This window comes from Tripterygium wilfordii, chromosome 23 (assembly GCF_013401445.1).
Source record: "Tripterygium wilfordii isolate XIE 37 chromosome 23, ASM1340144v1, whole genome shotgun sequence".
NCBI classification, from domain to species: Eukaryota; Viridiplantae; Streptophyta; class Magnoliopsida; order Celastrales; family Celastraceae; genus Tripterygium; species Tripterygium wilfordii.
In genome coordinates this window covers 9,896,023-9,919,128 of record NC_052254.1, presented here as the reverse complement: position 1 = coordinate 9,919,128, position 23,106 = coordinate 9,896,023, and the positions used below count along the sequence as shown (strand labels likewise).

The 23,106-nt window shown below is 38.7% G+C and overlaps 2 protein-coding genes across 11 annotated transcripts; both read right to left on the bottom strand.

The window, feature by feature from the left end:
• Positions 1-9,678: 9,678 nt before the first annotated feature.
• On the bottom strand, positions 9,679-13,574 carry LOC119992832. Its single transcript, XM_038839612.1, has 5 exons — positions 13,422-13,574; positions 12,413-12,462; positions 12,211-12,308; positions 11,713-11,997; positions 9,679-10,296 (listed from the first exon to the last, which is right to left on the bottom strand). The coding sequence occupies exons 1-5, from the start codon at positions 13,547-13,549 to the stop codon at positions 9,784-9,786; spliced, it is 1,074 nt and encodes a 357-aa protein (XP_038695540.1). The 5' UTR covers positions 13,550-13,574; the 3' UTR covers positions 9,679-9,783.
• A 5,955-nt stretch (positions 13,575-19,529) lies between these two features.
• LOC119992833 lies at positions 19,530-22,748 on the bottom strand. Of its 10 annotated transcripts, none has more exons than XM_038839619.1 (7): positions 22,339-22,748; positions 22,097-22,151; positions 21,357-21,413; positions 21,166-21,243; positions 20,635-20,767; positions 20,195-20,462; positions 19,530-19,766 (listed from the first exon to the last, which is right to left on the bottom strand). In XM_038839619.1, the coding sequence occupies exons 3-7, from the start codon at positions 21,396-21,398 to the stop codon at positions 19,658-19,660; spliced, it is 630 nt and encodes a 209-aa protein (XP_038695547.1). In that variant the 5' UTR covers positions 21,399-21,413; positions 22,097-22,151; positions 22,339-22,748; the 3' UTR covers positions 19,530-19,657. The 10 variants fall into 10 exon arrangements, with proteins under 10 accessions (XP_038695547.1, XP_038695544.1, XP_038695551.1 ...); XM_038839616.1 differs by having other exon boundaries at positions 22,367-22,748; XM_038839618.1 differs by having other exon boundaries at positions 19,531-19,766; positions 22,114-22,151.
• Positions 22,749-23,106: the final 358 nt, after the last annotated feature.

Below are 23,106 nucleotides of genomic sequence, written 5' to 3'. Positions count from 1 at the left end.
TGACCAATTCAAAATTTATCACCATAATTCGACTCCTTACCGTCCGAAGATGAATGGGGCTGTCGAAGCGGCGAATAAGAATATCAAGAAGATTATTGGGAGGATGACAGAGAATTACAAAGATTGGCATGAAAAGCTCCCTTTTGCTCTATATGGTTATCGGACATCAATACGCACATCTACCGGGGAAACTCCTTTCTCTTTGGTGTATGGCATGGAAGCGGTTTTGCCTATTGAAGTGGAGATTCCATCCCTTCGAGTAGTTCTGGAGGCAGGATTGGAAGAATCAGAATGGACTCGAATGCGTTATGAGCAGTTGAATTTGATTGAAGAACGAAGATTACGAGCAATTTGTAAAGGGCAATTGTATCAAAGAAGATTGATGAAAGCACATAGTAAGAAAGTTCGACCTCGCCGTTTCAGGGAGGGAGAGTTAGTGTTGAAAATGATTTTGCCACCTCAAAAGGATCACCGAGGGAAGTGGACACCGAATTATGAGGGACCATATGTGGTGAAGAAAGCCTTTGAAGGAGGGGCATTAATTTTGAAAAGAATGGATGGAGAAGAATTGCCTAATCCGGTGAATGCAGACGCCATCAAAAAGTATTACCCATAGCAAAAAAAAAAAAAGAAAAAAAAAAGAAAAGAAAAAAACTCGCTAGATTGAAAACCCGAAAGGGCGATCTAGGCAAAAATTAGAGTTAAAAGCTCGCTAGATTGAAAACCCGAAAGGGCGGTCTAGGCAAAAATTAGAGCAATAAAAATCTTGCTGAAGTGAAAACCCCTCGTGGGCGCTTCAAGCAAAAATTAGGGAAAAAAGAAAAGTCTCTACTAAAGTAAAAACCCTTCCTGGGAGCTTCAAATAATATTGAGATCAGAAAGGTGTGGTGAAAACAACTAAGGGGAAGGAGGCAGAGGCCTTTCGAGGATTTGAGATGAATATAAGGAAATACAATGAATGACAGATAGCGAGGCTGTACAAAGGTGAATTGGTTATGCATGATGAGTCTATGAAGGAGAAGCTTCATATGGAAGTAGTCAGATTCAATAATTGCAAAATGGGGGCACACAAAACTGGGGCAGTTTTGTGCGGTATTAAAGTTATCTCATTTTATATCCTGTAAAAATTTCTGCTATTTCCTTTATTTCTAACTCTCTTGAATCATATATATACTCGATCAGTCTCTCCTGTTATCTATTTATTCTAAATAAAACTCTCTGAGGTTATTCAGTTCATTTCCAAATTCCTTATTCATTGCTCGTGTTCTTCACGATTTTATCGCTTATATATCTTGCCTTCAGAAATCTCGTGTAGTACAAGCATTGCCATACTATTGAATTTATTTGGAAGTTAAGTGAAGTAATAAAAGAATCATGACAAGTGTATCAGGACATTGTTCTTAGCAGGAACTTGAGAGATTTGGTGTTCTTGACTGTAAAGGAGTTAAAAGAAATTAAATGGCGCTAAAAAGCATGGTGGAGCCAAAGAGATTGTGGTGTTCTTAATTCTAAGAGAGCTAAAAGAAATTAAATGACGTTAAAAGACATAGTGGGGCCCAAGAGATTCAGGAGCCGAAAAGCTTTTGTTTGGCGTTAAAGGTATGTCGGATTTGATGGAAATAAGATGGTAGCAGTAAATCGATGGAAAGACCAGACAAAAAGAGAATGAAAGATACAAGAATAAGCGTAACATGGCAGATTGAAGATAGGGTGGAATCAAAAGATGCAGTCTTCTCATGATGGATGATTGTAGGATGATAGGGGTGATGGTGCTTACGACTATTAACCAAAATCAAATTTTCAAAATGAGAAAAATAAAAGAAAATACAATTTTCTTCATACATTCATACACTCATGGATATTTTCTTGCATAAATTCTAACAAACATTTCTGGCCAAGCCGGGAATGGCCTTGTGATCCTGTGCCCTTTATTTTTCTGCACCAACATTTGGCCAAGCCGGGAATGGCCTTGTGATCCCGTGCCCTTTATTTTTCTGCACCAACATTTGGCCAAGCCGGGAATGGCCTTGTGATCCCGTGCCCTTTATTTTTTGCACCAACATTTGGCCAAGCCGGGAATGGCCTTGTGATCCCGTGCCCTTTATTTTTCTGCACCAACATTTGGCCAAGCCGGGAATGGCCTTGTGATCCCGTGCCCTTTATTTTCTTGCACAAACATTTGGCCAAGCCGGGAATGGCCACAGTGATCCCGCGCATTTCAGTCCCCGTACGAAACTTGGTTGACTACACCTTTGTTTGTCTTTTATTTCATAAAAGACATACAAAGGGGGGCAGCTGTAGTACCCGGTTTTCGTCCGGCCCAAAAAAAATAGAAAAATAGAAAAACTAAAAAATATATAATAATAATAATAATTCAAAAGCCCGTTCTGGAGCCCATAAACTTACAAAAAAAAATCAAAGCCTATTTCTTGGACCCACAAACATGCAAAAATCCTAAAGCCCATTTCTTGGGTCATAAGCCCATAAAAATTCAAACCCAAACCCAATACAACAAAACCCTAGAAAATATCTAAAATAGGAGAATTAAATAAAATAATAAATAAAACCTTTAAAAAGGAAAGGTGACACCTTTAAGGTTTTTTGCACAAACATTGGAAAAGACCAAAATATCAGTTTCTTAGGAGAAAATAAATAGGGTTTGGGGGGACATTTTGGTAAAAGGATGAAATAGGGTTTTATAAGGATATGGTATAAAAGAAAGAGAGATTGAGAGAGATTGGGGGGCAGCCACATAACTAGGAAAAGGGGAGCCGCACAATGGAAAAAAAAGGGAGGAGGAAATCGGGAGAGAAAAAAAGAGATAAGAGAAATAGAGAGAAAGAAAGAAGTAGCAGCCGAAAGAAGCAAGAGAGGAAGAAGGTGTTGAACAGAGGAGAAGAAGAGGTAATAATCTGTATACATCTTTGCAATTCCCTAGTTCTATTGCTTTGATTAGATCTGATCCTTTTGATGGAATCTGTGTTGGGTTTCCATGCTCTTCAATTACATCCTTGCATTATTCAAGTTATGGTGCTGAGATGACACAAGTTTGCACATATTGCTGCCCATTCTCTGTCTATAGCTTCCGGTTTTATTATTTTTGGTCCCATTTCTGCAGTTTTTTTTGATACATATATGCCATACTTGAGGTTCTTAAAAATCTGGTTCGTCAAGATTTTGTTGATAATGAATGTTTGAGGTCTATATATGGTTTGCACAGATTTAAAGGAAATGTTTGTTTGCGTTCTATAATTTATTTGATGTACGTGGTTTGTGGGTGTATGATTGATGTGAATGAAACATGGTCTGTGTATGTTTATTCCTTGGTTTAACATCTGGTTTTGGCATGCTTGCTTCTTCACAATGATGATGTGTAACCTGGATGTTTAGTATTGATGTTCACAATGGCAATGATAAGGTATTCATTCTCTGGGAATGTAATCTGGTTTTCGTGTGTATTTGGATGCCCAGTATTGGTCCTTGCTTTGATATATGAATCTTTTAATTAATATGGAACTTATTTGGTAAAATCTTGATTTACATTTGAGTATTCCATTTGACCCCATTATTTTTGTGTTTAATGTTGGGGCTTGGACCGGGCTTGATCCCACTTGGGTCGAGGGGAGCACTTAGAGGATTTGGGTTGGATTGGAGCAATGGGCCTCGCGGGCAATATTGGGTTTTTGTACATTTGTATAAATTTCATTTTTTAATTTTATTATTTGTCATGTATTCTTGTAAAATGTAAGTCTTGTAATAGTGTAGCAAAAATAGTGGATGTAAAATAGAAAATGCATACATGATATTCTAGGGTGCTAGAAGCATATAGACATTAGGAGATGATTTTTGTGAATAATGATTGCATTAGAATGCATGCTTAGGACTTTGATTTCTCACACTATGCCATGATGCTTAGATGTATGTTAGGATTGTTTGAATGCCATGAAAATAAATGCAACGCGTTAGTCATTAGAATTAATCTAAGCCGTCTCACTTTAATAAACACACCAAGATTAATTTACGGAACCATTATGTTTTCTTTGAATACCAAGGAGCCTTCAAGATATTGGGGTTCCATTGGCATTCATCCAAAACATTTGGATTTCGTGGACCCAGAAAGCAAATATGTTTTTAGGGATTAGGAGAATTTATTTAAGGACTCAAAGGGGGGTTTAAAGATATTTGGCCCGTCCGATGGGCCTTAAATGGATTCTTTCTTTTCTCATAAAGAATATAATTGTGAGTAAAGCTTGAATTGAACATTTTTTCATCGATTGTGGGCCTTTTTGGTGCTTCAACCAAGTTCCCAAAAAATCTCTTCTCCAAAACCATCAAAACCTATTCCCATGTTTCTATCCAAATAGCCTTTTTTCCAAGTCATCCAAAACATCAAAAACCACTCCGATATGGACTTTTCTCATCCAAGACCAAGTAAAACATTTTCGGCCAAGCCGGGAATGGCCATAGTGATCCCGTGCACCTTTTTATTTCAACAACCACTTCAAGTGGAGTTTTTTTAAATGTTTTCGGCCAAGCTGGGAATGGCCGTAGTGATCCCGTGCACCATTTTTCCTTCTTTTTTATCAAAACCCATAAAAATAAGATTTTTTAAAAGTCAAATCTTGGTCTAATATTAATGGAACATTTCCACCCATTTAATAATACATGATTTTCCGGGCATATGGAAAACTCATTAAAACATTTGGGACATACAATCATTCCTCAAATCAAAGTAGAGCCAAATAGGAAAACATTTTTGAAGGTAACCGTTTTCGGGAGTTGTGGGGTGCCTAACACCTTCCCCATGCTCAATAGACCCCCTTACCCACTTTTTTTCGTAGACCAAAATGGATGTCCAATTGCATCCTAAAAATCAATTGGTGGCGACTTCATTGTTTTTATGCCGGTTGCTTCATCTATCAAGTCATGTTAAGTATCATCCACTCAACCAGATCCTCTCTACCAGAGATTACATATAATCTCGTATAGCATTTGACAAAGACAAAGTGACAAACCATCAAGGAAGGTGTCCGTCTGACCGATCGCCTTATACTAGGCAATACCTGAGGTCTTCATTGAGACACGTCTCTAACAACCTCAAGACCTACAACAATCTCATCGCTAAAACAACTGCCATTTGTTCAGTGCCTAAAATATTATACAAGTCCTATCACCATATCTCAACTGGCTTTGTTCTTGAAGGATTTTGTTATCCACTTCAAGGGGCAAGATAGATGAAGGAAGAAGGGTCCATGTCACCTTCTTGAGTAAACAAGACTATAAAAGCTTCCTCCTTAAGAAAAAGACTCAAGAGCTGATAACCCTTTTTATTATCTTTTATCTTATCAAAAACACTTTAAACACCATCTAACTTGATCGTCAGATCACTTTCGGTCGGCACCCCTTGCGACCCCGTTGACCTTAAGGTCCTCTTATTTTCCTCACTTAAATTTTGCAAGACTTCTTAATTGTAAAATTCTGCCCTTACACCTACCAAATAAAAGGTCTACTCCGATTCTTTATAAAAGATATTCAATCCCTCATAATAGAAATGAAAGAGAGTATTTATGCTCGTTTTGTCCTTTATATGCAAATCAACGTCGTATTCAAGAGAATTTGTATTAATCGCATAGAATCTCTAAAACAAGAAAAAAAAATTATATTTCTTAACTCTAAATCATTTTAGATTTGGAGAAACAAAATATATTTTTTTATTTTATTTTCGTAGGTTCTAGATCTCCACGAATCCTATAGGTAGTCAATTGCCTAGGATTTCAATATTAAGACATTAGGGAATATAACCTACTTCCCTACGACAACCCCATAAAGTTCCAGCTAAAAAATCATTATTATTTATGTGTTTAATTAATCTAAAAATAAAAGAATAAGTTGAGAAACATATGTAGTTTGATATAATATTAAAATAATTAATTTCATGATCTTTTCTTTTTACCTTTTATTTATTTTAATTGTTAATAAAAAAATAAATATTGATTAATTGATTAGATATATGTACTTCAATATATAATAATATATTTTTTCAGTTTTACCCAATTTTTTATATTCACTCTTCATAATTAAAGAGGTTATGAGTTCTAATAGTGGTGGACGCCCGAAAATAAGAATATTTTCAGGATAAATACGTGAGGACTTAAGGAGGGTCCAAAGCGCACAATACCTTAGCTAAACTAAAATGCCAAGGTAAGAAAGTCCGATTTCTGCATCCACTATTTCTTATTTGTTCGTCTCTAATTTTGTAATATTTGTAATTAGGAGGAATTTTTTTTAATTACGTTAGAATTCCAACACTTTCTATAAATTAAACTGGTCATATTCAATTAATTATTTTTAATATCTTTATGCTATGTCAATCATTTAGAACACTCAAAAAGCACACATGTAAGAGCAACCACAATGGTGATTTTTTATTGGGGATAACAAAATGTATTGAGAAAAGCGTTTTGGTGATGTGGTTGGACTAACAAAATGTATTAGTATAATGATGTAAATTTGTTGGTTTTACTTTTTGTGTAATAAAGGTGGTATCCGATATTGATTTTAGTGTGTGTATATATATATATGTGTTTTTTTGCTAAAAATAATATATATTTATATTATATACCTTTCATTTTTTTTGAGGGCTAAACCTTTTATACATATATATATACACACACCTACATATATATATAGACATGTGTGTGTGTGAAAGAGCACAGATGAGGAAAAGAAGACTATACGTGTGTGTGATAGGTATTGATGTGGGCCGAGTTATAAAGTGGGCAAATATAAGAGCAAGCGAAACTCCATTCTTGTATGTTTGTCCCAGTATATTAGGACAACAAATCTCTACCATTGTGACCCTTTTTTTTCAAAACTATTGTTGGGTCATGAAAGAGCAACCATTGTGGTTGTTCTAACCGAAACAATTTTCGTGCATAACCAAAAGCGTCGGGATGCTTTGGAGACTGTGACTTTGGTATATTCATATATGGAGGAGTTTTCCCATATGAATGAAGTTAGACACAAGGCGTTTTTCACTAGAAGCCCTACAATTTCTCAATGTTGGAGACCATCGAAATCTGGCTGTTATAAATTAAATGTAGATGGGGCTATCTTTACCGTGGACCTAGGAAGCACAAACATGGACACGAGACACGACACAAACACAGGACACAAGAATTTCAAACTTTGGAGGACACAGCAAGACACACAAATATATATATGTGTGTGTGTGTGTCACATATAAAAATATATATACATAGATGAGACAAACTTGGTTCAAAAAGTCACTAAAAACACGAGGAAAATAGGAAAAATAGGTCCTTGTTAACACATATGCAATTGAAGCTGATAAGCTTCATATCTGCAAGAGTAGCAATTCTCCATGAGCTTCATCTCTCTACCTTCATAATATAAACTAACAGCGCGAGCCCCCTTTCATTGTGCGTGTGACAACTGTTGTATCACTTGGACATCAAGTCAAATTGGTTCTTGGTCATATGTTCATCTTCTTCTCCTTCCTCCATCTCTACAATCATATATATATTTTTTAAAGTTAAAAATGTGTCCACAACGTGGTCAAGGCCTTGTCCATTTTAAAAAAAATAAAATAAAAATAGGACATTGCCCCGACACGTGTCGAACAAGTGTCCAAGCCATGTCGGAGAAGTGGCGATGTCCTACATGGACAGGTCGCCATATAGAAGTGTCTGTGCTTCCTAGCCGTGGACTAGGCAATTGGTGTTGGCGGTGTTCTTTGGGATCACAATTGGAGTGTCTTTATGGCTTTTGCTGAAGTGCTAGAAGGGAGATATGCGCCAATTATTGTTGAAGTTATGGCAGTTCTTTAGGGTTTGCAAATAAGTTGTGATTCAGTTTTCTAGATGTGATGGTTGAATCTGACTCCGCTATATTAACATGAACTCTGACTCATTTCAGCTCTCACCTTTTGCCAATCTTCTTGATTCTATTCCAACCACGATCTTATAATAAGAACAAGAGGTCTTTCTCCTTTGCCCCCTCATTCTTCAAGAATCATAAAGATCCTTTTCAAGGAGCAACTGCATTGGTGGCTTTATGTCGGTGCATGTATGTATCTTAAGTGTTTTTTTATTGGGTCATGGATCAATGTTATGTTATAGCAATACCATTTGTTGTCTATTTTTCTTGGAACAGGCATAGGTAGGGGTGAAAGAAACCGAACCAAACCTTTTTTGGGACCGAAAACCGAACCGAATTTTATCAAACGGTTCAATGTTTCGGTGCACGGGTTAGTTTCGGGTTATTTATTTTGTCAATTTCGGTTTACGGGTTCGGTTAGGTTGGAAAAAAATCATTTCGGTTTGAAACCGAGAAACCGATATATACAGAATGTGCTTTTTATAAATAGTTTTATATATAAAAGTTTTAAGTTTATTCTTTAATAATAATACATAATATAATAAGTTTTAGCCTTTGTTAATTATTAGAAGTCTAGAATACTCCAAAGAGAAGTAAATGCCATTTGACTTCTTCTCTTGTGAGAAACACGAAGTTTGACAGAGCATCGAGAAGCGGCTCGCTGAAGTGTTGAATCCAGCTGGAGAAAGGACGACGACGACGAAAAAAAAAGAAATGGAGGAAGGGAGGAAGAGTGGAACCCGGGAGAAGACGTTGATTTGGATAACTGCAACAGCAATATTGCAATATGCCTATCTCAACTCCGGAATCTCTATCTCTCACCCAAAGGCTGCTTGGAATATCATCGGAGCCCTAACTCTGCAACGGAACCTCAACTCTCTATGCGCCTCTGTCATTTTACTGCTTTGCAACTTGTTTGCACTCATCAAATTTCCCAGGTTTATGAATTTATCAAAAGAATAAAAACCGAAACCGAACATTTCGGTTTGGTGTAGTTTGGTTTCTACACTATATTCGGTCTGGTCCGGTGTGGCTAAATTACACGGTTTTGTCGGTTTCGGTTCCAACCCGAACAGAAAACCGAAACTTCCACCCCTAGACATAGGGACATGGGCTTTGGTTGGCCCATATGTTGACCTGCTTTATTGATATGTAGGCCCCACATAAAGAAAAACAACAAAGATGGTAATTGCAAAAAAAATAAGCATAAATTCATCATTGTGTGAATACATGTTACCGAACATCCCTTCTTTGTCATATCACAAAATTGCCCCTAGATCATTGCAATTGCTCTTATTAGAGAGGTAGTGTTTTCCATGGGTCATGTGACGTTTCAGCAAGCTCGACGTACTTGTAACTCTATTGCTCACGTCTTAGCAAGGCAAGCTCAAGAGTTGGGACTGTTTAGAGTGCGTTTAGATAGAGGGATTTGGGGAAAAGAAAGAGAAGGGAAATAAACTTTCCTTTCAATTTTCTTATTTGGATAGTTTATTAAAAATTAAGGGAAGGGATTTAAAGGGAAATGGAGAAAAGATTTCATTAATTTTTTGTCAAATTCTTCCTCCCTAAAATGAAGTCATTTGACAGAAATGGATCACTAATTAACTTAATTATAAGTTAAAAACCTTCATTCCATTCTCTTCCCTCCCCTCTCCTTCCCTTCCCTTACTCCCAAATCTCTCAATCCAAACACACTCTTTAGTGTTCGGTTAGACAACTCGCGAAGGATAGTGTAACCCATTTGCTAAGTTACTAATATATTTCTGTTTTATAAAAAAAGAAAAAACACACATGTTATAATAAATCTTATTTTCAAGGACTTCACTTTACTTTTAAAGAGTAATATAGATGATAAAAAAAAAAATCAATGTTCTAACATATGGACTACTTCTCAACCATCTCTTCTTGCATTTTATCCCCAAGCTCCACAAGCAGAGTCAAAAGAGCCTCACACATTTCACAACAATCAGCTTCATTAGGATTCCTCTTTTCTGAAGAAGAGTAAACCATCCATCCATGATCCAGCTTCCGGTTTGGTTTCACGACGACTGAACCAGGAACTTGAGCATCTCGGCAAGTTACTAATCCATCACTCTTCTCTCCGTATCTGAGCTGCAGGTGGAGTGCACACACTGCCATTGCAGCAGATATAGGAATCACCACAGGCACCTGCCGTCCTGCTGCAACAAAGTCATCAGATTCTTGACTAATAAATTTTGGGAGAGGAAGCCATGGAAGTTCTGCATGAGCTATGTGAGACATTGTGGCGAGGACACCAGGAGTGATACTCGCTTCAGAGTGGAAAGAGATCAGCGGAATGTCTGTGGGGAGCTTGTGGTTCATTATGAATTCCTTTCGCTTCTCGTATGTGAGATCCTCCAGTGCTCGTATGTCGCCCTGCACCACAACGTAGGTGAATGATCATTTGCGCAAATAGTTTACAAAATTGAAAAAAAAAATAAAAAAGAAAGGCAGTAATCCGGATCAAGGTAAGTAAAAGACACAGTATCCATCCGTATTATGTATAACTTATCAAGTAAATGTTCATCTATTCATGAAAAAGATAAGGAGGCAATCGCTAGAAATAAGCCAAGCCTGCCATGTTATTCAAGTGGAAAGGATAGGTTTGAAAACGGAAGCATGGAATTCCAAAAGATAACCTCCAAAAAAAAATTGAAAAATAAGGCCATTGTGAATCAAATACGACCAAGAAAACAGGTCAACTGCCTTGCAATTGGCAAGCAGTAGAGGCAGGGTCGGTAAAGGACAAGATGTCCATAACTTCAAGGCATACAACGGAGAGAGGATGTTTCCAGGAATTCACTTCACGACCTCTAGGTTCCAATGAATCAAGCTAGGTATAGCTTAGAAAACACTCAAAAAAGGAAATCAACAGAAATAGACTTATGGGAGCGCATTTGCTGTTGTTATTCAAGCTAAGACTTCCTATAATATTCTCAGAGTACTAGTAATGCTTCTTTTTGTTTCAAAAGTCATTCTCAACTATTCCAGCCGTCGGCAAAATTTTCAAGAATGTCTACACTCGACCAGCCAGTAACCATGCTTCGAACATTTGTTCTAGATTCCAGCCCGACTTTAAATTTTGGATCAATAAAATGCTTCCACCTTTGGAGGGGCTACCCCCTTCCATAGATGGTTGATAAAGTCACGATCTTATAATGGCAACAGACGAACGTGTGGTTTAGTCGTAGAGTTGCGGGGGTTCAATGTAGAGGTCACAGGATTAATTCTTGAAAACAACCTCTTCACATATTATGTGGGAAAGGTTTATGTACATCCTATCTGTCCCCTACCTAGCCTACTATGAGAGTATTGTGCATGAGAGTTGTTTTCAAAAAAATAACCTTTTAATCACCCCCTACTTGACATATCATTCTCCTCGTCCTAAAGGAGCCCGTAATACTTGTTATAGACTAAAATCCAGATCAAAAGCATTAATCATAGTGCCTTACTATCCGAAGTATAAACTTCCGAATGTTTTATTCTGAATTAGAGTACTTCCACTGAAGGATAATCCTTTTATTTCACATCAGCACAATAAAATGTTAGCGTCTGCTTTTGCATCAGATGTATGAATTAGGAGTTCTCCACCGCAATCTCAGATATTGTAGGAAAAAGCTTTAAAAGGCAGACCATACTCATAAATTTGAATTCAATCAATATCAATTGTGCACTCTGCCCACATAGAGTTCAGCAGTCATCAAAATCAGCTAACGGTTCTAATTCTCTTAAAATAGCATATGTGATGAGAGGCCAGCATCAGGCTCTAATTCTCAAGTGAATAATTTGTACCTTAATTAGCTTGCATATCAGAAACTCTGTAATTCTTCGGGTTTCTTTGTCTGCAATCTGGCCTTCACGAAGAATATCAGAGGCCACAGGGGTTCCACCATATGGGCTCTGCACAAATGCCAATCCAGCAACTTTGTCTTTCAAGTCACACCAGTAAATGGACAGAGCCGCAGCAGCATCCACACCACCCTTGCTATGCCCAAGCAGAATAACTCTTTTGCCAGAGCCCCAGTAAAGTTCCTCAACGTATTGCTTCAGTTCCCATGCATTGTGCTCCACTGATGCCTTTAAACAAAGGGACATAAAAGGTTCAAGAAATGGAGACATAATGGTTCTAGTGGGGAAAAAATGGTACCTGAAGAGAGACTAAACCAAACCAAGAAAAGGAAATCATATGGGAAAAACAAACGACGAATATTTCATTATGAGATAAGAAGAGGTTAGAATTTGCTCCAATCAAGTTATCTATTGACGATCTACGGAGTAGTCATCAATTACCTCACTGTGAATTTTTGCAATATGGCAAGCTAGTCCCATCTTTGAAAAGAATCTCTTGGTTCTCACAAAATACAAAGGACCATGATTGCTAAAAAAGCCTGATAAAATGTAAAATTAACCTTTTATTGAAGCATGCACCATGAATATGCCAACTGGAGAAAAGAAAAAGACTTAAGATCTGGAAAATCAGAACTTCTCATACCTGGAATTAATAGATAGACAAATGAGTCAGGTAGTCTGTGCTCTCCATTTCTGATGCATAGGATGAAAGAGAATGAAAAGAAGAGAAAAAACGAAAACTATTCATTAAATCATAACCAACATGCATAAGAATTTTCTGATAATGTTACATGAAGAAATTGAGTCCGTAAGGGTATGCGTCACATATTATAACTGCAAGTTGATAAACAACACTCAACATTATCAGATCTAACCATCAAGTGCAGTCAGGATTTCGAACATACGCTCCTACAAACTTTCAAGAATGGAAGATGTCTCCATATGTTATTTATGCAAGACTGCAGTTGATAAACATTAAAATCAACTTTTCCTAAATTATAAGTATACTCAAGGGTCCAACTGGGAAAACACCATGGCCACATTTTTGTGAGGATGGGTTCTACTGCTTCCCAATTATGCACAAATTATGAGGAAAATAAGATCAAAAGGCTTTAGAGGCAAAATTTTGATCTCACCATTTGCATATCAATAATGCCATAGTATGTAGTTAGCAACAGTCCATTAAATAGTGTATGGAAGCCTGTATATTTAAGTCAAATGCTCAACCAGGCACAGTCGAGAAGGGAGTTTTGCGAAAGGGGCATTGGGGATCTAGGCTTAATAAAGTGCATATCACATCTACTGCAACAAAGTTCATCATTCTGCTGCATGGAATCGCCTGGTAGGTCACTCATGACCTAACAGAAGCATCAACTGCTCACCTCACCTGGGTAAGATGGCATTACTTCATTCATGACTTGTAATCAATAAGCTATCTATATTTCCAAATCATACAGTTCATCATCATGGTAAATCCCAGATTACCGGAAAAAAAAAAATTTAGTGACCCAATTAGGCCATTTGAGGTTCAGCAAGACAACATATTGTCCAAGACTTTTGTCATGCCAGTAATTGGAGGAACCCTAGAAAGACAACTCAAATATCTCATTGAGATGATCAAGATTCCAATTTAAGGAAGCTAAATCATTTACCTTATACCTTCAAGCAATTCCAAGAATCTTGCTGTACCATCCTCTACAGGAGCCATACCAGGAGCTGATTGCAGCCATCCAATATCATAAGAAGAACCATGCAAAGTTCTCTGCACTCGAGATTGCATTATACTCCGCCCTCATGGGGAATGCTACGCGCGCGTGAGATTCTCTGAAAATGGCTTCGTTCCCATTCTCCCTCCCCCCTCCGTACCAAATCACACCATACCCATACCCACCGCTGCAAATTTACCCACCATACCCAAACCCACCACCACTATGCCCGCAGCCGCAAATATACCCGACATACCCCTCACTTTATTCTCATCCACAAACACAGATCTACCCTTTTCATCATCAGATTCCTTCCTATTACCCCACACATCCCCCACTACCAACATCCCATGTACCTCCACCACCACAGCCTTCACAAGCCCTTTCAAGACCTATAACTCCAACGCCGACATCCCCACTATCCCCAAATACAACAGCCCCACCACCAATCACAAACCCAATTATGACAGAACCACCCATTCATGATCAGCCCATTCTACCTCCTCTGCCACAAACCACCAATCACACTCAGCCTAGAACTGATGCGTCGTGGGCATCTCTTCTATATAACTCTCTTGAAAAGCTAAGGTGGGAGGGGGGAAAGGAAGCTAAGGGTCGTGTGGAGCTGCCTCAAAAGTCCTGGGTCAGTTCAGGGAAGAAGGGAGCAAGGAGATTTGTTTCGATAGAGCGAAAATCTTTTGACCTTGTTTTAGAAGGCCGTAGTACTGATTCCCTGCGTATAACCGAAAGATGTAAAGGCCGGAGAGTCTCAGTGTTCTTCAGTGTTCCTGGTCTGCATTGGCTTTGTATGTGCTTGGATGATTTCAGAAGTATGTCCCCCAAGTCTCCCTGGTATCGCAGCCATAGAATAGGTGATAAAAAGTGGGTTTTCCTCTTTCAGACCAACCACCAAGGTAGGTTATGGTCAATTACCGAGATTCTAGGGGTTAAATCTTGGACTATTCTAATACCGGAGGGCCCGGGAGGTAATGGCTGGAGGGAGATGGAGAAGGCGGTTCAGGATCTGGCTATGCTGGCTACTGGTGGACCATCTGATCTCTGCAATAGCCAACCACAACCAATAGGAAAACAAGTGCATAATTGTCCCAACTGTGGGTTTCAGCTAATTGATGCTTATAAATGGCCTGCCTTGGGCAAGGAGAACTACCAGCGGATTAGAAATCATGTTCTGCCGGATAAGGATGCCGCCGGTGAGGGAAGAGGTGGTACAAAGCCTCCGCCTGACAAAGGTAAAGGGAAGGCTACAGAGTTGTACGGAAGAGGTGTTCGAAATTCAAATCATCTTACAGATAAGTTGTGGGCCCCTAGAGTCCAAGCCAAAAAGATCTGGAGGCCCATTCAGGCTGGAGAAGGCCCGAGTTCTAATATGGGTGTAGGGCCAAGTTCTAATTTGGGATCAGGCCCAAGTTCTTTTGGACCCTCGTATACCAACCTCTCGTTTGCTATCAATTATTCAGGAGATAAGGAGGTTGGTAATCCAATCAACAGTGATCAGATTGGAAATCAGGGTGGTGACGATATAGTTCTAGTCGATGAAGAGGAGATAGGAGGAAGCACAACCAACGATGGTGATCTCTCACAAATCAGTACTCCTAGATCTTCAAGGTCTATAGAGCCAATCTCTGAAGTGGGCAGTGAGGAGATACAGCCTGCGGTGGTAAGCGAAGGATGGCACTTTCGGGCCAATATTGAAGATTTACTCGAGGATGTCCATGAAAATAATTCCAAGCTAGTGAATTCTGGGGGGAGAAAATCTTATGAAGACTGGCGACTTTTCCAGCGTTATCTAGATCTCCCGCAAGAGGATCAACTCTACATCACCAATCAGTCTGATATGGTTTGCACTTTTCCTGACAAAAGCCTTGAGCCGGTGCCTATTAGAATTGATACTTCCAATGCTATTTATAGGCGCCAGAACAAGAATTTAGGCCAAGAGCTTCTCCTCGAAGCCGGACATGATCTTGCTCTACCTTGGGAGAACGACGCTATGGTCCCAACACCGCTGGCCATTATTACTTCTGAAAATGTAGAAGGTAACCGACTGTTGAACAGGGAGAATCATTCAAGATGGATTATACAGAAGCTCCAACATATGAGGAAAACTCTGGGAATTACCTATTATGGTATGGAGGATGATGCTATTGCTCTCTTGGTTGAAATTGAGCGGAGAAGAAATTCAGATAAGGATAAGAAGGCGGTGACTTCTGACACCCAAAGAAAATCAAGGGATAGAAGCAGGGAACTAAAGAGACTGGACTGGTCAATAAACTATGAGAGACAGTATAATAAGAAGGAGGGATTTACTGAGAAGGGCCAAACTTGTTTCAATGCATATTAAAATCATTAGCTGGAATGTTAGAGGTTTGAACAGCCAAGATAAAAAGGCCATCGTAAAGCATTTTTTAGGTGATTGGAAGGGGCAGATTGTTTGCTTACAGGAAACTAAGCTTACAGAGTTTGATTCCTCTTCTCTCCGGTCGATTTGGGGTATTAGTTCTGGTGATTGGCTCTGCATCCCAGCAAAGGGAGCCTCTGGTGGTGTTGCCTTGATGTGGAATTGCAACCAGTGTGAGATCATTGATCATAAAATTGGAGAGTTTTCTATTTCAGCCATCTTTCGATCGAAGGATGACTCTTTCGAGTGGGCTTTTTCTGGTGTGTATGGGTCTCCTTCCAAGAGGAATATTGTGTTATGGGATGAGCTCTCTATTTTCAGATCTTTGTGGAATGGACCTTGGGTCATTGGGGGTGATTTTAATGATGTTTTGTACCCGCATGAGAGAACTGGTGCTACTGGTGAATCAGCGGATATGAGGGACTTTCAAAACTTTGTTTTCAATAATAGTCTCCGGGACCTCCCCCTCCAACATGGAAAATTCACATGGTCAAACCTGCGTCTTCATCCTTCCTTCTCCAGAATTGATAGATTCTTCATTAGTACTGATTGGGAAGATCATTTTGGGAGTGTTGCGCAGTCCCTCCTTCCTCGACCTACCTCAGATCATTATCCAATCCTTCTAGAGGGTGGTATCATGAATTGGGGTCCCACCCCCTTTCGGTTTCAGAATCATTGGCTGCATCATGAAGATTTGGAAGATCTCATTAGAGAGTGGTGGAACTCTTCTCATATTAATGGTTTTGCTAGCTTCAGGTTGATAGCAAAGCTGAAAATCCTTAAAGCTAAATTGAAGGAGTGGAGCAAAGCTACTTATGGTGATGTTAGTTCGAAAATCAAAAGCTTAATGGCTGATATCAATTCACTGGATGAGCGAGAGAATAGGGAGGGGAGTCTCACGGTTGATGACATGACTTTAAGAGATGCAAATAAAAGAGTTCTTTCAGAGCTCATTAGGGTGGAGGAGGTGGCTTGGAGGCAAAAATCCAGAATCAAGTGGCTCAAAGAAGGGGATAGAAACAGTAAGTTCTTTCACAAAATGGCTTCTATTCACAGAAACCAAAACTATATCAAGTCTATGAGCATTAATGGGAGAACCATTACTCAAGAAAGGAACCTGAAACATGAAATCCCAGCCTTTTTTAAAGGGCTTTTCGAGGAAAACTTTAACTGGAGACCCTCTTTTGATGACTTGCCTTTATCTTCTTTGAGCATGGAGGAGGCCCAATGGCTTGAAAGACCTTTTGAAGAGGAAGAAGTCAAGGCTGCATTAGACAGTTGTAATGGGGAAAAAGCTCCTGGTCCTGACGGTTTCACCATGGAGTTCTATAAGAGATTTTGGCTAGTCATCAAGGCTGATATAATGGAGTTTTTCAATGAGTTCCACAAAAACGCAGCATTTGTTGACTCTTTGAATACCACTTTTATTACTTTGATTGCTAAGAAAGCTTCAGCTCATGACATCAGAGACTTTAGGCCCATTAGCTTATTGGGCAGTGTGTATAAATGGCTGGCAAAGGTTCTCTCTAAGAGATTACGGGCTGTTCTGGGTGGTATTATCAATGACGCTCAGCATGCTTACATTAAAGACAGGCAGATTCTTGATGCTTCTTTGATTGCAAATGAGATTGTGGATCTTTATTCTAAGCTCAAGTTATCTGGTGTCTTGTGCAAGTTAGATATGGAGAAAGCCTTCGACAATATGAACTGGAATTTTCTTCTTAAAGTTCTCGAGAGGAAAGGATTTGGGGCAAAATGGATTTCTTGGATCAAGAGGTGTCTGACTTCTGCATCTTTCTCTATTTTAGTCAATGGGGCTGCAACTGAGTTCTTTCATTCCTCCAAAGGGGTTAGGCAGGGTGATCCCTTATCGCCCTTCTTATTCATTCTGGGCATGGATATTTTGAGTTGTATGTTGGATAGAGCAGTTTCGCATGGTCTGCTTGATGGAGCCAAGATTGAAGGTAGAGCTAATTCAGTCTCAATTTCTAATCTGTTGTATGCGGATGACACGTTGTGTTTTTGTGGAGGCAGTGTGGAGCAAGTAGCTAATCTTCGTGCCATCCTACTAGGCTTTGAAGCTATCTCTGGTTTGAAAGTTAATCTGAGTAAGAGTAAAATCATCCCTGTTGGAAACACTCCAAATGCTGAGCTCCTTGCTGAGGTACTTGGGTGTGGAGTCTCCAACTTGCCTTCAAGCTATCTTGGGCTTCCCTTGGGTGCTAAATATAAAGACCAGAGTATTTGGAATCCCTTGGTGGAAAATTTTGATAAAAAGCTTTCAGGATGGAGGAGGAACTATCTATCTAAAGCAGGGAGGCTATCTCTCATTAAAAGTACACTATCTAACCTCCCTGTCTACATGTTGTCTATTCTCCCCATCCCCTCCTCCATTGCTGGTAGGCTTGAGTCAATTATGTGTAGATTCCTTTGGGGCCATTCAATGGAGAGTAGGAAATTTCATTTGGTGAATTGGAATTGTGTTAAGCTCCCAAAAGAGGTTGGAGGCCTAGGGATAAAATGCTTGATCACATTTAATAAGGCCTTACTGGGTAAATGGCTATGGAGGTTTGCCATCAACAAAGATCAGTTGTGGCGGAAAATTATTGCTTGCAAGTATGGCACTGGTATCTATGGATGGTCCACGAAGCAGATCAAAGAACCATATGGCTGCAGTATGTGGAAATATATAATGAAAGGTTGGGAGGCTTGGTCTTCTCTAACCCGCTTCCAAGCTGGCAGGGGCAACTCAATAAGTTTCTGGAACGATCATTGGGCAGGAGACACCTCTCTGAAGGACTCTTTTCCTAATTTATACACTTTAGCAACACAGAAAGATGCTTCAATTATCCAATTACTTCAAGTCTATGATGGAGGCTTTTCCTGGAATATCAATTTCATTCGTGAGGCACAAGATTGGGAAGTGTTGACTTTCACAAACTTCTGGAGCCTTGTCTATAGTGCAAAGATCAATCCTGTTTGTGAGGATAAAATTTGTTGGGAGGTAGCAAAAAACAATCTTTTTTCTGTGAGTTCATTCTATAAGGAACTTCTGAAAGATAAATTGCACAATGGGCACTCTCATTTCCCTTGGCAATGGCTTTGGAAATCTAAGGCTCCCCCTAAGTGTGTTTTTTTCTGCTGGGAGGCTGTATGGGGTAGAATCCTAACAATGGATAACTTGCAAAGGAGAGGCATTCCGTTGGTAAACCGATGTTGCCTTTGTAAAGCAGGTTTGGAATCTATCAGTCATCTTCTTTTGCACTGCGAGTGGTCTTCTAAAATTTGGGCAAATGTTCTGAGGCTGCTGGGCATTTCTTGGGTCACTAATTCTTCAGTGGACAAGGAATTATTGGCTTGGAAGGGCGTAAGCAGGGACAAAAGGCTAGGAAGTTTTATCCAATTAATTCCAATTTCTGTGATGTGGATGCTATGGCTGGAAAGGAATAACAGAGTGTTCAAAAGCAAAGAATCCTCCATAGACACTTTCTTAGTCACCTGGTTTGATTGCCTTAGGTTCTGGGGCACTTCCTTTTCTGGGAACATTTTTGATCATATGTTTATCCCCCCCTTCTAATTTGTTTGGGTTGCACCCCCTTGGTGCTTGAATAAAACTTTTTTTCATTCAAAAAAAAAGAAATTTAAAAGAAAGGAATTAGTTCGCAGATGGAATATAATATTTTTTTCTGCAAAAATAGAACCTGAAAGACACTGCACCTCATACAGAAATCAACCCAACAGTTTGCAAAGTTCAAACCAACATCTTTTACCTACGAACTTGAGCTTGAACACCTCTAATGTAAGAGAAAAAATATCTAGAGCAGGCGAAGGCAAGCCTCCAACAAAGTCGTACACCAGAAAGTGGGAGCATCAACCTACACCCAGGCAAAACAACTGTGTGACTTCTAGACAAAAGAAACCTTTTTTTTTTCCTTATTTATTCAAGACAATGGGTAATAAAAATATCAAGTTATTAAAAGGAAGCATTTCCGTTGCGCTGGTTCTTTCAGATCAAACTAATGCATCGAACAAGAAATCCAGAGGCAGGAGGATACATCGACAATACGGACATAATTCAAAACACACTTGCTTGAAAAAAAAAACTAAAACTACAATAGAAAGCCATTTTTCAACTACCATCATCTACGGAAAAATAACTTAATTCATTCAAGAACAAGAACTGCAGCCTCAACATGTAAATTTACACAGAAACATAGAAAAACACCAGCTTCATGTTGGTTTCTACTTTCTACATAAATAATTTTCTTGTGTTGGAGAAGCTTATTTGAAATAGAATGAATACCCTTGAAAAATAAAAGGGACACCCCGATAATTGTAACTGGTATCAATCACTCCAGATCTTTTATTTACAAGCAATACTTCCTCATGCTCTGAGATCCTTCCTCTGCAGATTCTAGGACTTGTATCAGCAGTGTAAAGCTCAGAGAATGACGAACAACCTTCATAAGCAGATCTACATATGTTGTGGCTTGAAGATCCTATATATTGCCCAGAAGAAGTGGCCACGGAATCTCCTGAGCATCTACAAAAATCTTGGAGTACAAGATCCTCTGCAGTGCCAACATAATTCACGGGTGAGCCTTTCATCTTTGAAAAATTATGCTATAATAAGAAATGTCAATGAAGCAAGAAAGCTGGTAACAGGCATTGATGTGGAGCAATAAAAAGGATAAAACAAACAAACCACAACATGCATATTTATTATTGAAGTGAAGAACTCACCTATAAAATGAATAAACCGAAGACTTATCGAGATAGTCAATGTCAAGAGATTTGATAAAAAGTCATCCCCTGATGACCAGAATCCAAGACAATCAGAAAGAGCACATGGAGTCCTTGCAGCATCACAAAGGTCCTGATAAGAGGACCAATATTAGACCTGAAACCAAGTTTTCAAACTAAGACAATGACTACAACCTAGATGTCCAAAATGAAAGATCACAAGGATAAATTTCATGAACATGTGGCCAATAATGAAAATTGCTAAGATTGAATTGTGATGTAAGTTTATCTTTGCATTTTGAAATTGATCAATAGGAAGTATTTTTTTGTCTCAAATACATTTCGTTAATGGTTATCAAACTGCAAGTAATCCTTCCATAATAGTTGCTTAACATCTACTTTACACCATCAGAACATAATCTCTATTTATCAAGAGAACTACAATATACACAGTGACAAATGAAGATCCATGATTTCAAGCATAAGGTACAAACACCAAGTCTCTGAGGGAGTACTTAAAATTAGCCTCACCACATGCTCTCTTTGATATCCATGTCTTTCTAGTAGCTGATTTTCACTTGATGCAAGTCCAACCTGATGTGACTCGAACTACAGCCAGAAATACAAGTAGATAAGATACAAAGGAATAAACGAAGCAGAAATAGCCAAAATAAATGTACTGACATATACATGGTGATAAAGGAACTTATAATAAGGCTTACAGGAATTTCAGATATTTCCCCATTGATATATACATCACCCATCACTGCTTCCAATTTCTGTTATCAGAAACAAAAATTACCAAATGATTTAAAAGGCAATGCAGCAACTTTAACTGATCAAAGAACTTGTAAGAGAAATCTACAACGGGAATTAGTATACCAAAACTAGTAACCGAACAGAACTATATAGATTTTGTATACTGTCTACTTTATGACATGATTTCCTTGTTAAATGACCAACTATCTCTTAAGGAGGAGTACATTCGCCTTAAGTAATTATGAGTTCTCATTCTTTTGTGGATTCAATTGGCGCCTGTCTAAGTCTTGCATCTCTAGAATGTGGCCAGACAGGGTCATATTCACAAAAAACAGCATTCCAACCAATTTACAGATGGAAATGTAACTTTTATTCCCTAATTTTCTCTTTGCATTTCACCGAGGAATTGACTAAAGGTAAATCTCATGGAACACTAAAACTGTAATGGGCTCTTTTAGTTTGAGTCTACTCATGAGATAAACAGTATCAAATCAAAGCACTCAGCGGGCTTCCATTTCCACAATCACCATAAAACAAACTCAAACAATGAAAAGAAGACAAATTTAGAGGAATCAAAAAAAATACCCAGATGTAAGAAAGCAAATCCAGTTCGAATAGAAAACCAAACGCCAATATTTAAACAGATGAAACCCATGTACCCAGAAAGAGATCACAACAAAAATCCCCAAGTAAAGAATAAGACCTACAAGAGTGAGATACCAGAATGGAAACCAGAAAAGCAAAATAGAGCCTCAAACCTGCAAAACCCAGAAACAGATCAATCTCTAGAATCAGTCTTCAATGCAATTTATAGAGGGAGAACGAAATAGATCAGAAGAATATCTACACGCCTACATTTCCCCAAAAAAAGAAAAAGCTTCAAAATGGAAAAACAAAAGTGCAAGAAAAGAATTAAAAAGTGATAAAAGAAATCAGTTATATTCCAATATTGGGAAGAATAGGAATTAGGAACCTATTGAAGACAGTCATGGGAATCGGAGTGGAGGAATGGATGATGTTTATCCAGTCTCTTTATCGCTGCAGAGAATGCTATGGCCCACCTCAGGTCGCTCGCTGCTTTCCAATAAAATTCAAATCTCGCTTCTAAAGTCACCATCTTTGGCTCTTTGACATTGAAATTGGGGTTTTAACAGTTTTAACTGACAAAGTTGGCTGCGAATGGATCCCCAAAAAGCAGTCCCTGGCTGCCGCCTGTGTTGTGGCGTGGTGAAGTAATTGCGAAGTTAAGCAATCGTGAAGGGAGCGGGACCCTCGAATCATCACTGATTAGTGGTGGCGCCGCTTCTCATGGAGGTACACGTGGCAGCGAGTTTCCACAGCTGGTTACTCCGGATAAGTGCCATTGAAAATCTCGGTGAAATAGTAAGACCCGAAAATGTCTCCAACCGACTTAAATAACCCGACCCGATAGTGAGGAATTCTCTCTCACCACTTTGAAGTGACTTGCAAGGCATAAACTCATTATTGAAAGGAAACCATGCACCTTAAGCTCTTTCTAAATTTCAATCAAAGCCTTCGATTACGAACTTATATTTTAACCATTGATTTAAAACAAATGAGATCCAAAGTCGTAAGTCACACTTATCATTAACTCATCTACATCTTAAAAAATGATTTGTATTTTAAATTTTTACTTTAAGTGCGCATAAGAGAATTACTCAATAAAATACACCTTATTTGTTTTCATAAGCT